Raw genomic sequence first — 14,441 nt, forward strand, 5'->3', positions numbered from 1 at the left:
AAGGTAACAGAGAATGTCTAATGGAGGGTTTGAATTACTCTTAAAGAGAGAAAAATACGGTAGTTTTACTGAAACTGTGTGACTATTAGCATTTCAAACTCAACATGATTGCTGTCTTTGGAAGGCAATTTGGAGACTATTGAGATTTATAATAAGCTGTGAAATATTCTTGCTGCAGTTATTTGTTAATTTTAAGAGAAGTTTTCATATCCTTAAAACTCTTAAAGTTAAAGGAGACTTGACGACTGCCACAGACATGTGGGTCAAAGAATATCAAAACTCCATTCTTAAAAAAAAGTTTAACATTATTCAAGACCTTTCTCAAAAACGCCAGAAAATGATTGCAATGTTTAGATTTGGTATGAAGCTGCTGTGTTATAGAAAATTATGAATATTTTCCACAATATTCGTTATTTCATTAAAAATAAAGTAAATGTGCTTTTGTCTCTGTTCAGTCCAACAGCAGCTTCTTTGAATAATATTCAGGTATTTGTGAAGGTATATTATGCGATTTTTGTTCATTTCTTGTGCTTCTTACATTTACATACATTCAAGACCCGAAAATCGCGAACCCTGGCATTTTAAACTTGGTGCTGTTGAAGCATAACTGTTTGGTTCCACTTAAAAACAAGGAATTCATAAGATACGCGAGTTACAAATAAATGATAAAACATGTATAAAACAGAAATTTAACTACTCGTAGCACTTCAATCTCAGTAAGTGAAGTGGTTGGATTTAAAATCGGTCTTTTTGACTTTTCTTGAGAAATTGTCCAATTGAGACCACTATCTCCCTTTACGCCACTGTTGTAAAGTTGGTAAAATCTGAACAAATAGAAACTGCAGAAAGAACGTATGTTTTCATAACACAACTTTATTCTTAGAATATCACATTATCGGTATTCAATAATGAATAATGTATGCTTACGGCCCACTTTAAATGACATTATGTAACAAAGTATGTACTATTGATTATCAGCATCTGTCAATTTGATTAAAAGCAATCAGTCAAATTTATATACAAGTTTGAATAAATAGCTGCGACATCTGAAAATGTCTATTCTTCTTCCAACACAACTAGCTACTTAGCTCAGAATTTTAGACGTTATTATTTATTATATAATTATAAATGTTATTTATTATTCAATCTAACTAAAATTAAATTACAATTTCGTTTCGTTATTATTTCTCGTCGGTCTCCTTTGTAATCTAAATAGATTTATACCTGAAGGTCACGAACTGTTGACGTGCATTTCAACCAATCACAGCGCGTCGTGCAAAATTGTGTTGAAATGCCGACTATGAATTGTGGGAAAGCGAAACTAAAAGTAGAGCGATATGCTCAATGAAATTACGAGACTGTCGATGGTAAAAGTTTCTGATCGGGAGAATGGCGCGTAATTGACTGCTAAATATAGACTGAAACGTAACCAGCAGGTGACCTAGGTATAAATATTGTTAGATTAGAATTTATTAGAGATTCCAAATGAAGAAAATAATGCAGGAAATGCTTAAAAGGATACTACCTCTTAGAATGGACATAAAATTGATAGTCTCAAATTTTTCAACAAGTGTATATATTCATCAGTTGGACTTACCAGGCGCCATGACTAAAGAATAGAAACTCTATATAAGCTGATATATCCATTTAACTAAATTGAACACGCATCTAAGCATGTTTCAAAATTGATAAGAATAACGAATTATTGCATAGTTTTTTGGATTTATTGGATTATAGAGGGATTCTGTTGTATAAGTTATGACACCAGGTAAGTCAACTGATGGACAAAGACTCATTTCAACCAAGTTTAAAAATTTCAATTTATTGTTCATCCTAAGAGGTAGTATACCTTTAAAGTTTACCTTTCTATCTGGGCAATTATTCCTAATTGATTGGTGTGATTGGAATTTAATACCTCCCCTTTGACGCAAATGGTTACGAAGCTGTGCTGTAAATAACCGGGTGCGTATATGTACCTCGGCTAACTTCTATCATTATCAGGGTTGTCTTTATTGCTTTTCGCCCTTTTAATTTGATGTTTTCACATACTTTAATAGTATCAGAATGTTTGGATGAGTCTCTAAAAATAATCAGAAATTATATAAAATGGATATTTGGCCTATTGATCTTGCAGACTGAGTTGCTTGCCCTTGTTTGATTAAAGACATCGGTTAGCTCCCTTATCGTTTATAGAAGCTCGCAGATAGTTCCGGTTGAATTCAAAACTTTATTGAGATAATGGTTCTTTATTTATTCTTTTATTTACTATAGTCTGGATTTAATTGCGTTTTACTGTAGCGGAACCATTGTATAATACTTACTCTTAACGTAACACGGGATACAAATTCCGTGAAGTTTTGATTCAATAATAAACAGGTCGGTTACTTGGTTCCAACTCTTTCAAATGAATCTTCATAAATACAGAAAGGGTAATTCATAATACAATATTCCATGACCTTCGGCCTTCGAGACTCCCTGTATTAAACCCTCTGATGGTTTTACCCGTCCGCAGTGAGGCACAATGCACCGTGATGGGTCGATTGCATTGCCTGGCATCCGGAACACCCATCATCTACTTTAGAGACCTGTTACACCTGTTTGCATTATCCTTGGCGATTTCTTTAAAGCATACATCCCGAAGTTCAATGAACAGGCACCGCCTGCTTGGATCAAAGAATACTGTATAAATCGATGAACTGGTTTCTATGCCAATGATATGCTCAAGTTCGAACTTAAGAGTATCAATCTTCAAAAATCGTATGACGACTGTAGCCTCTATCTCAACAAACAATTTGTAATCACAAATTTGTTCTACGAAATGACATCGTCAGAGATATTCAAACCTTTATCTATACCATCCAAATAGGATGAAAACAGTACTGTATTCAACAACACCCAAATCAAATGAAAATTCTGGAATCCCCATCCTAATTTTCATGGTTAAAAAATATTTTTTTATAACCTTTTTTATTGGCTGCCAAACTGACATGACGAATTCAAGAATATCAATGTGAATCATATGATGGCAGGCGAATCTCCTATATGTTTGTCCTCCATTCTCCAGTCAGTGGTCCGTTGATAAGAAAAATTATCCAAATATAGCAGTAATTCTACTCTGAGTGGCTATTGAAGACATAACAATAATTGGAAACAACGATCAATAAGTATATTTAATCCTCTAAACATATTGTAACTTTGTCATAAAAGTCTTGATTAAGTACCATACTTAGTTAATATTCTTTCGTTCTTTCATGTTAACAGTCGCCATCATTCTGGTTAGATTTCTTACAATTGCTTTTAAACAAAATACAAAATTACTGTCGTTAACGTTACGTTGTTGGAATCTTCTATGTCGAGGTGTCATAGCCAGTCGTAGAATGACGGATCTGACCCAAGTTGACCATTGATTGCTTCCTCGTAAAGACATCATTTCGTACCATTATTTGTTAGGTTTTCCTAGTTCCTGAACGTTATCGTTTGCCATATACTTTGTAAGAATTCTATTTTTCAGTTCTACACCAAATACATTCTTAGATTTCTGTCTACTCAGAGCTAGAACGTACATGTCCACCTATCGATGTTTTATACTTACACGGTTTTAAGTCTTAATGTTAGCAATATTCATGGTGTTCAACATTCAATGTTGTGCATGAAGGGACACTGTTCGTTGTTGGAATTTCCAATGTCGAGGTGTCGTGGCCAGTCGTAGAATGGCAGATCTGACCAAGGTTAACAGTTCCTACCATCACTGATCAGTACTTGCTAGTGATAAAATGTTAACATCCACTGTACAATTTCTTACTTGACTGGAACTGAGCGGTTCAGTTTTATGTACAGGCTAAAGGAACCGCAAATATATTATGCTTACTCCATTATACATCGTACATCAGAGTTTTGGCATCAATGTTGTCCATGTGAGGGTCTTAACAATTCATTTTATGAGAAGAACATATTTATCAAAACGGAAAAGCATTACTGTGAAATAAGTTATCTGAAATTTCTCAGTAAGTTTCTTCGATTTAGCTTAGGGGCAATTCTTGCTGTGTGCCTTTTCAGAAGATCATCTATTACACGGATTGATCATTGGTAGAAAAATATTATTGAAAATCGTCTATAGACTTTACCAGTATTTCAATGACATTCAATATCAGTTATTTTTGTGGTTTATTTGCTTCGTTACATGTATTGGAGGCGTAACTCTATTTTGATTGTTTATTTAGTAGCTAGAAGATATTGTTTTCTTTGATGTGGGTTCATTAAAAGGGTCATTTTCATTTGCTATTATTAGTTTCTTGTTATGGACAAGATTGGAACTTGATTCTGATGTCCTCTATAAAATCATTTTGTTTTCGTCGAATCTATGGTGTTTGTTATTTTATCCATCTTGAACGAAATTTGGGTCATTTTTGAGCTAATTCTGTCAACTGGTATCTAATGATATTTATATAAAACCAGGAGGAAGTAATCATTTTAATGAACTTTATTCGCTTATAACTTCCAATAAACAAACATTCAAGTTTTTACTTTTTTGGGAAAATAAACAATTCTCTAAAATTCTTATATTTTGATTTACAAATATGACATAAATCTATATTATCTAATTATATACCCTATCATTGACCCACACTGTCACATTAACACCCATAACCCATCATACTACTAAGTTATGACCAATTAGCGAATAAGATCAAAGATGTAGCCTTAACTTTGTCACTTGTTCTTACAATAATGGATATACTTTCGGAATGCAGAATCATCTACACCTTAACAAATTGTACTTGCATGAAACCTTTAGGTTGCACGATTGGGATTCTTAAGCAGTCAAATGATATGCTAAATAAGACTTTATGTCTCTTTCCAGGATGATGATCAAAAGTGATATATGTATGTTGATGTTGGTGGTGATGACCATGGTGGAAGGGAGACGTTATCCACGTAAAAACAGAAACAAGGATAAGGAACAGGCTCAGAGAGATGAAGAACAACCGGTTTGTGAGTTAGAGGTAGCTTGTCGAGGAGAGAAGAATATACCTATCACTCTACCTATTCGTGGTGCGAAAGGTCCTCAAGGAAAGAATGGTCAGAAAGGTGAACCAGGAGAAGCCGGTGTTCCTGGAATTCCAGGACGTGAGGGTACGATTTGTTTCACTTCTTATTCCGGATATATTCAACAGTCACGCTTCTGAAAACACTTAATGGTTTATGATTTGCCTATTGTCAATGGTCCGATCATCGTACGGCTTTTACTTGGTATTAGTCAAAGAAAGTGGACACTAGGCTGAAGTATTAATTTAGATGAAAAATTGTTCTCATCTCTTAATTCCTCAGCAGACTGCAATCGAACAAGCTTCCGACGTTGTTTATTTTTATGTTTGCAACAAAAAGTTTTAGATATTCTGTCAACTAGCATTATCAATATTAGCATATAATTTTTTAAAGACCTGTCTGAATTGTATTTTTTTTAATTCCACCATTATAAGTAAATGTGATTGTTTCAAAGGTGAACTAGGATATAGAATATTCGGTTACTTTCATCCGCATATCAGCTTATTGTAATGATCATTTAACTGGGGCCTTCAACCTGTTCACATTTAAGGCCCTTTTGCTGTGTCTTATAGGCAATAATATATTCCTTATTTCAGGTCGCTCTACTCCACCAATAATCAGAGTTGCCTTCTTTGTTGGACTACAAGAAAACCAAGGTCCAGTGAAAGAGAATTCCGACCTGCTCTTTGATAAGGTGATAACCAATGTTGGAAATGTCTTCAATCCTGACACTGGACGATTTACTGCTACCCATAATGGAACTTACCAATTCAATGTGGTCGTAGCTGCTCAAGGCCGTCAACGGGTAAGCTGCGATAGCTAGAACAGCCTTTGGTAACCTTTAGGTCGGCAAATGCCTTGAGGTGGCGATCTTAAATTTCCTACTATAATGAACTGAGGATATACGATCTACTTTTCACCGAAAGATGAATAACGAATGTTGTCTTTAAATTAACAAGGTATATACAGGGGAATAAATAAAGATGTGCAAAGAGTCACGAATTCGCTGTCGGTGTAGTAAACAATTACTGAATTGAATAGACTTAATATTCATTTTCCATACCACTAACCAGAATAAACTATATATTCACGCTCTCGAAATGTCTACCAAAAGCATAGGTTTCACCCGAACAAGAAATTTCTGTTCGAGATCATTACTGGCTCCGCGGTTTGACCAATAAATGACAGTGTTGTCAAACAAAGCTTTTGAAGGGAGATAACTACACATCATGCATTCTACTTTCAGGCTGCAGTAAATCTGGTGAGAAATGGTGAAATGATTGCGACTGTATGGGCCGAGAGTATCCCTTACTGGGCATCTGCATCAAATACAGCTATTCTGAAATTGAAGGGAGGCGATCAAGTTTGGTTGGTCTTGTTGAGTCGTGCTCCATACATTCATGGTTACATGTATTCCACTTTTTCGGGGCACCTTCTTTTCCCTGATAAAAAGTAGATAAGAATATCCTACTAGTATCGTATCAGCCTTCATTTTTATACTAAATGAGTTGTGAAATGTTCATCTTGGATCAATTTGTCGTGTTTGACACTTTTTCATCACAAATTTGCAAATTACTTAATTAGACCCTTTTAGTTTTATCAACGATTGTGCATTGTTTAGATAATTTAATCCATCATGCTTAAGTGAAATTTTAGATGACCATTAATTTACGTTGACTTCCCTTGCATTATTTTCCCTCATCCCATTGTCAGTAATTGTTAATTTGAATTGTGTGACTTAAATATTTCTATGCCATAAATAACACTTACCAGGATAGTTTTATTGAAAACTGTTGCGGAAAGCTGAAATTTCATACTTTCAACTGGTATTGCCAATGATTAGACGTTCAGTATTTCTGTGTCCAAAATGGATTCTAGTCAATTGTTCAACATCGCCATCAATGACGTAAATCTTTTTGATTTGAAAGTAACTGTACTATAGGGCCACTTTCAGTTACCTTAGTGGCAAATGATGATGGCCATTGGTTTGAGACCATTATTGTTTTCGAACTTTTAATATTTGCTTTCCTTTGACCATACGTTTTATTCATTTTATATAGACCCTACATTAGAAACGCTTGAACTGTTATACTTTTATCTTCAATATGTGATATATAATTCATTCCGTATTAATCCTCATATTTAAATCTTAGTATAGTTTAAGATTGTTGATTGTAGTTGAATTTATATAATAAACTTTGTTACATTGTTTTGTTTGATCTTATTTTGACCCATTTTTCGTAAATTAAGTCTTTTTTAAATCCCTGGCCAGTTTAAAGGAATACTACGTCTTAGAATAAACATAAAATTTAAACAATTTAAACTTGGCCAATAAGAGCACGTATTCATCAGTAGATATACCTGGTGTCATAAATAACATAACAGGATCCTTATATAATCCGATAAATTCAAAAAACTTAAAAAAATGCAATTAACTATTGAAAAACGCTTAATATTATGATTAAGCGTTTTTCAATAGTTACTTCCTTTTCTGAATTTTCCAATTTTCTAGATTAAATTTTCTAAGTATATTCACTGATGAACATATACTCATATTGACCATTCTTGAGAATTAAATTGTATGTTCATTCTAAGACGTAGTATCACTTTAAAATAAAAGGCCTTTGAAGCAGGGTTCAATTAAAGCGGTATTGCAGTTTGCGATTCAAAATGACCCCTCTTACGATCCAGTATTTCCTTTGATGAGCCAAAATTTATCACGACGATCTCGAAATCAAATCAAATTGTATATTTGAAGGATTTACTATCAGAACATTCTAAATTGATATCAAAGTTTTAGGAAATGCTAATCAAAATATAATTTGACTAGCCAAAACTAAAATATGGTGTGATAGATTACTAGTGAAATTGAATCTTGGTTTGAGGCACTCTAAGCCGATTCGTACGGGATTCTTCAAATGTTCCTGCAAATTATAGATCGACAAGATCTCTTCAGTCACTAATTTCAGAAAATATAAACTTTGGAAGCCTATGAAATAATTGGCCTGTTTTGGTCCCAATCAGATCTATCCAGATGAACCCATGTCACAATCATGACTATCTGTCCAGTTCTGGCCATTCAGTTCAGTTTTAAATTTCAAAGCAATCAAACTTCTGTCAATTGTTTTTACTGAGCTTGGAGAAGTACAATGGTCATCAAAGATACGGATAAAGGGAGACAACTACAATAAATGACCCATATTTTATTTAATTGTCGGTCTGTTGTCGATAAGTATGAAAATGCCAAGCTGCTGCTTTCACGATTGGTGCCCCTCTGGAATTCAATCTAACTATGCCTTTGAAGTCATTGCTACAGAACACAAATACTTCCTTATGACAATGATAAAAGTAGTTACATACCTTTATTTGGCAGTTTCAGACTTTTTTGAAATGATGTATCGAAATGAACAATGAAGTGAAAGGAAGTTGGATTCCTATTTCAAAAGAATGACTGTTTACTATTTCGGTTTTTAAAGATTCGAAGCTTATTTTCTTGACAGCTGACTGGAATCGTTTATAGGTAGCATCGACTTTTTCAATATCACCCGATATTGACCGCCCACCAAAAGGAATTGAAAAGGAGTTTTGTGTCCTACTTTTCTGAACCTGGTAGACAAAAAATACACCCAAAGCCACGGAGTGTACAATTAGGGAAGACAAACAGTTAAAGTTCTTTTAAGTAAACCATTTTATTGTAATTCTATTTCTGAAAATGCCATATTAAGTTTGTTAAAGAAAGATCGTTCCTTGACCAGACAATCAGTAGACATCTCATATTTTCCAACCTCAGTTCTTCCTCTGGAATTCCTCCAATTAGTCTACTGGGATATCCTGAAAAGTGTCAAGTTCATTAGTGAAGACCGGATGGAGCTTCAGTGGGCGATTTTTATTTTTAAACCTTTTAAGATCAATGTCATGTGAAAAACCGACAGCACTAAGAAAAAACAGTGGAACAAAACACTGAAATCGAGATAGACTAATTAAATAATCACAAATTTTATGCGAAATACAAAAAGTGAATACCAAATAAAAGATATTTACTATAGCTACAAATGTTGTAGACCAGTCCTCAAAAATTTGGTTTTAATGGGGTAAAATTGTATTCAAAATAAATTGGCAGACCGAGTCTGTTGACTCTTGTTCAATTTAATTGAATTTTTGTTTTTACAATTATTTGGCTGGATAATTTCCAACAAAATTGTAAATCAATTCCCCATCGTCGTGTCATTATGAAAGAGCACACATCCGTTTGTTAAAAGGTTAAAATTGTCAGGTGATCACTCGACGAAAGTATTTGCTTATATCCCATGATGTTGCATGCTTTGTTGCTGTGAAAATCTCAAGAATCATAAACGTTTGCGTGGCTTATGAACACTATTCTGGAAATCAGTAAAAAATAATAATTAGCTTAAAGGTTAGGATTTTCTTGTAAGGAAAGATATACAGCTTAATCTGAGATTTAGGGTATTTATATTGTATATGACCGTTTTTCGAGCAAATTTTATTGCAAAACTTGGAACCTTCCCCAATTTCTTCTCTAAATCATTATTCTCTTAAACGTCATAGGTTGTACTTGTCATTTACAGGAAGTTTTGACATCTCTTCAAAAAATCACAGTGGTTGCTTTAAATCAAAATATTGAATTAATTGATGAATGTAAGAATATTCCAATTTCAAATTGCAGTAAAAATGGTGTTTTACTCGAATTTACATTAAATTGTTGAAGCTTTTTTATTTCGCTTTAAGAAAAAAAAATATTTTAGCTTTGAATAAGCTATCTTTAATTTCCAGTTCTCCATTGAATTTCAATCATAGCTGTTCATTTTCTTTGATCTTATTTGAATAATTCTTTGATACTAAAACCTGGTTTAAAATACAACTTGAACCAATGTCATTTACATTTAACATGATATTTTAATCCTGAACAAATCTTAAATACGTGACTGGGAACTAGGTTCGTTACATATTGGCATTTTCAACTACGAATTTTTCTCGAAATGCTAAAGAGTGAAGACTTCCTTAATGCTATTGGCGCGTTAACATGCAGTTTAAATAATGTTTATCAGTAGTACTATATTTAAAAGGTAAACCGGTGTAATTGCCAATATTATAGTAACTACAAATGAACTTTTCCACGAACTGTACTAGGTACATCGACTTAAAGTGATATAGTCGTTTTAATATTCATTTTACCAGCCCAATTTAATCCGGTTTACCTTCATTTCGACAGAAAGTGGAAAGATATATTCGATTGACTAACGTCACTTCCTGATTTTAATCCTTGCATCCAGTAGTGGATGGCGAAGAACGTTTGAAAAATGTAGCTCATCCAATGCCCATTAAATCTATTTAATTCTATATTCCTTTCCTTTTTGAAATTTCTCAATTGTGACTTAGCAAATGAAGATAAAGAATCCTCAGAAGTCACATGAGTCCTTGTTCCAATTTTGGAACGTCTAACGTCATCTTTGGTTGGTTAGTTGGTAAGTGACAAGTTCATCCGCAGATGCTGATATCGCAAACTAGGTAGTTGGTGACAACCCTTCTTATATCCCATCTTGGCTTCGCAACTGTATAAATAAGTGTTTGTCCGCCTTTTCTTGTATCTATCTTAGTATCTTAGCCACCTATTTTCTAACATGGTGTATTGATTTGTTAAGATAGTATCGGAATCTAAACTTTTTAATCCTCTTAGATAAATCCTGTATTAGTTATTAGAGCGGAAGAAAAAGATAAAGGGGTATCAAGTTATTGAAGGAAATAATCCCCCTCGAGAAAACTTCTCAATACATCTCAATAACATTTAAATCTTTATATTATCGATGTTTGCGGTAGGCTTTTTATATTGACTTGCTAAGTAAGTATCTTTCGATTTTAAAGATTCGCAAAGAATTCTCTATGCACAATCATCTTCCAAGATGTAGATAATGTGTATCTCTTTAAGGGTTGGTGAAGAGGTTTTCTAACTTTTTTATGTGTACTAGTAGCACCAATTTTCACCATTCCAATTTTCTGTCAAACGTCTGTAGTTCCTTCAATTCCTCAAAAAATAAGTGTTTCGCTAATCGTAAAATATACTTGTATAAGGCCCTTCGCGAACAGTGACGTCATCAAACATCTAGTTTTAATGGAATTGCAGGAACCAGAGACGTTGGATTGGAATGGAATTGGAACGGTGCAAATTGGTGCTATTAGTGTCCCCAATGAACATAAAAACAATTTGAAAACTTCTCTACGATCCCTTTAAGGTATCTGGTATGACTAAATGGATTCGTCTTGAATAGCATGTGAGCTAATTATCACCTCTTAGGAAAACGTTTCTTGCTTTCAGTACAGAAACAAAATAATTTGAAACTACACAGCTGAACTTGATTGTTTTATTTTATAACTTTTTCTATTGAATTTACCAATCGATCAATCAATGTTATTCGCCAGCTCAAAGTAAAATCTCTTAATCTGTCTGTTACCAAATGCCAGTTATTAAAGTTATATTTGTATTGATTCTCGAGTAGTCGGTCTAAATATATTTAAGTCAATAAAAACATCAAAGTTTGGATCGATTCTCCTTTTTTAAGTCTATAACAGTCATAAGTAAGATTTAAGTGATAAAATATTTATATTTAGAACCCATTATGTTTCTACGTCTTCGGAGATTATTTTTAAAAAGAAAGGGACAATACACATATACATACATACGCGTATATAATATCTTATATGTCTTATTTCCATTGCATTGAAGATCCAAGATCCAAGATCCAAGGATCTCGCTAAACATTAACATGCTAAATCCCTGATAGGCTTCATAAAAAGAACTACCTTATCACATATCACAGGCTAACAATCGCAATCCAATTCCTTGAAATCAGGTAGTAAGTCCTATCACCGCCACCATGTTGTTAAACTTCAACGTCGATGGGTCAAAACATGTTGGCTCTTACCTAGCCTCAGGGTGTTTCTGATGGTAAGAGAGGAGATTGAGACTTATCTGTTACGATTCGTTATCTGAAGTTTTGAGGCTTCCAAACTTCATTAATCTCTGATTAGCCTTCTTGGTTTGATAAGAATCTACTATTATTTATAATACGAGTCAGCGAACAGAATTTTGAAAGGAATATCAACTGATAGAGCCCTAATTCAGGTCTCCCTTTATTCGGGGTAATATTTGGATGCCTGCTTGGTTCACGATAAGGTAAAACGCACATGAAGACAAGACCTTAGTCCAATATGACAGGGCGTTAGCAATAACATCATCCCGTGCAGATAATGCATACATTGAAAACAAGTTGGACATTGCTTCTACATGATGGAATGTACCGGCCTGGCATTCACTCGCACAAGATGACACCATTGCCTAAGCCAAATATTGATACGCCTTAAAGTGTTAACGTGTCCATCAAATACGGTCGATATCAGATTAAAAATACATTTTTAATATCTTAAGTTTTCTTCAAGTATCAATTTTTGTCTAGAATATCAATAAAAACTAATTTGATTTCAAGAAGTGAATCAATGAGTAGACCAAGAATAGTTTCCACTAGATTAAAATGTTAAAGCTACAGTCTATAACGGGACTGTAACGGGACTGTAATGGACCATTAAGAATACTGGGCAATTCTGTATGTCATGAATCGAAACCCAACCTTCTACCTAATTATAAATATTTTAGTATTAACGTCCAAATTCGGAAACGTGAATTGGAATATCAGCTTTTATTAGTACCAATAGTTTTAGAACGGCATTCGGTTGATAAAACATAATACATTGTCTTGCACGTTGAATTTATCATAAAAGTCAGAGAAATTCCAACTACTATTGTGCAAATATCAAAACATTATTCTCTGTATGAACAAAATTCCATGTGATAATACGTGCCCATGGTTGGATGCATATTTTATCAATGCATATATCACAAAACATCAGAAATTCCGACTACAATAAAATACTGAAAATTATTCTTTGTAAAAAAAGTTATTATATGTGCCCATTGTTTTATACATTTTATCAACAACATTATGCTATCAGTAATATTTTGAGGCCGATGTTCCAATTCTAATGAGAATAATCGAAAAAAATCGATTTACCAACGTTAACGCAAAGACAGTAGCACATGTATGCTTTGGAGATTCAAGATATTATAGCTGTCATACATTTGAGTTTTTATCTGTTAAAAGATGCCGAAGTAGAAGGTGTCTAGCCTATCATCTATAATAATTCAATAAAGTAGAAGGATTTATTTAAATAACACAACATTTACGGGCTCATTCTGGAAATTTCAAGGGAATTTCAGCCAAAATTCCATTAAATTAGTAGATTTAATCAATTTGATTTTCCATGAGGAAGCAAAGGTCAAATTTTATGATATACTTAATCATGTTAGATTTAATCTGATGAAAGATTGGGCCGAAATAAGATTCTCATTAAACCTTTAATTCGGCATAAAATTCATCTTCCCAGTGGTCAGAACTTCCGTTTGCCGTTCGGGTTAAGCCCGGGGCATATTGGGCAATTTTCTCAACACCGATAATACCTTAGTGGATTAAACAGATCGTTGAAATTCTGGCATGTTCAATTGAAAGATTCCTTGTAGACCTGTGTACGCTGACTACACATTGAGATGAGTTGACGACATCGTTAAAAAATTCTTTCACCATTCCGCGCTAGGCTTAAGTGGTGAGTTTAGCAGGAATTGTGCTCTATCAGCCGATGAAAGAAACTGGTAAAGCAGAAGGACCAAAGATCGTCGGGGTTTGTGCTCTTCAAATTTAGAATCAAGAACACTTAAGTTAATTCTTGTATATAAAGTGGAAGTGTGTGGCAATTATTTGGTATGTTTTTGAAATATTTATATAACAGTCGTGATGAAGAATGGGAAATAGAGCTAAGGGTAATCTTTAAATATTGAGAATTACTACTAACATTAATTTCACGAAAACCTTTAAATTGTTGAACACTAGGAAATAAGATTTAGTCTAAAGCTGCCACACACCCCTTTCAATGTCTAGACTTTACTTTGTAAAATACTCAATTCAAATTGTTTGTATTTTTTTATTTTCTTTACATTCTTTTATAAATATAATCATCTATAACAAAGAAATCTAATAACAGTCTGGGTAACAAAGACAATAAAACACACTCTGTGAAAATTGGGACTACAGTGCCCTATATAAATACATTGCTTGGAATATTTCTATTGGAATTATGCTAATTAGCGTTATATATATAAATATTCAAATGAAAATGAAAGGGATTGGAATTTATGGTTAAAGGAATACTACCTCTAGAAGGGACAGATTCGCCATCCACTAGTCCAATTGTCTCTGCAACGGCATATTTTGATCTAAGCTTATCAGTAACGTCGAAATTTTAACCTTCAAATCCATATGTGTCCGCGATTG

At 33.6% G+C, this 14,441-nt stretch overlaps 1 protein-coding gene across 1 annotated transcript; it reads left to right on the top strand.

Annotated features, from left to right (window-relative positions):
• Positions 1-5,069: 5,069 nt before the first annotated feature.
• On the top strand, positions 5,070-6,496 carry LOTGIDRAFT_57485 (hypothetical protein; the record flags this gene model as incomplete). Its single annotated transcript, XM_009058975.1, has 3 exons — positions 5,070-5,127; positions 5,643-5,824; positions 6,263-6,496. Coding segments are annotated over 3 exons (474 nt in total), but the record flags the coding sequence as incomplete, so codon positions are not given.
• Positions 6,497-14,441: the final 7,945 nt, after the last annotated feature.

This window comes from Lottia gigantea (assembly GCF_000327385.1).
Source record: "Lottia gigantea unplaced genomic scaffold LOTGIsca_37, whole genome shotgun sequence".
Classification (NCBI taxonomy): Eukaryota; Metazoa; Mollusca; class Gastropoda; family Lottiidae; genus Lottia; species Lottia gigantea.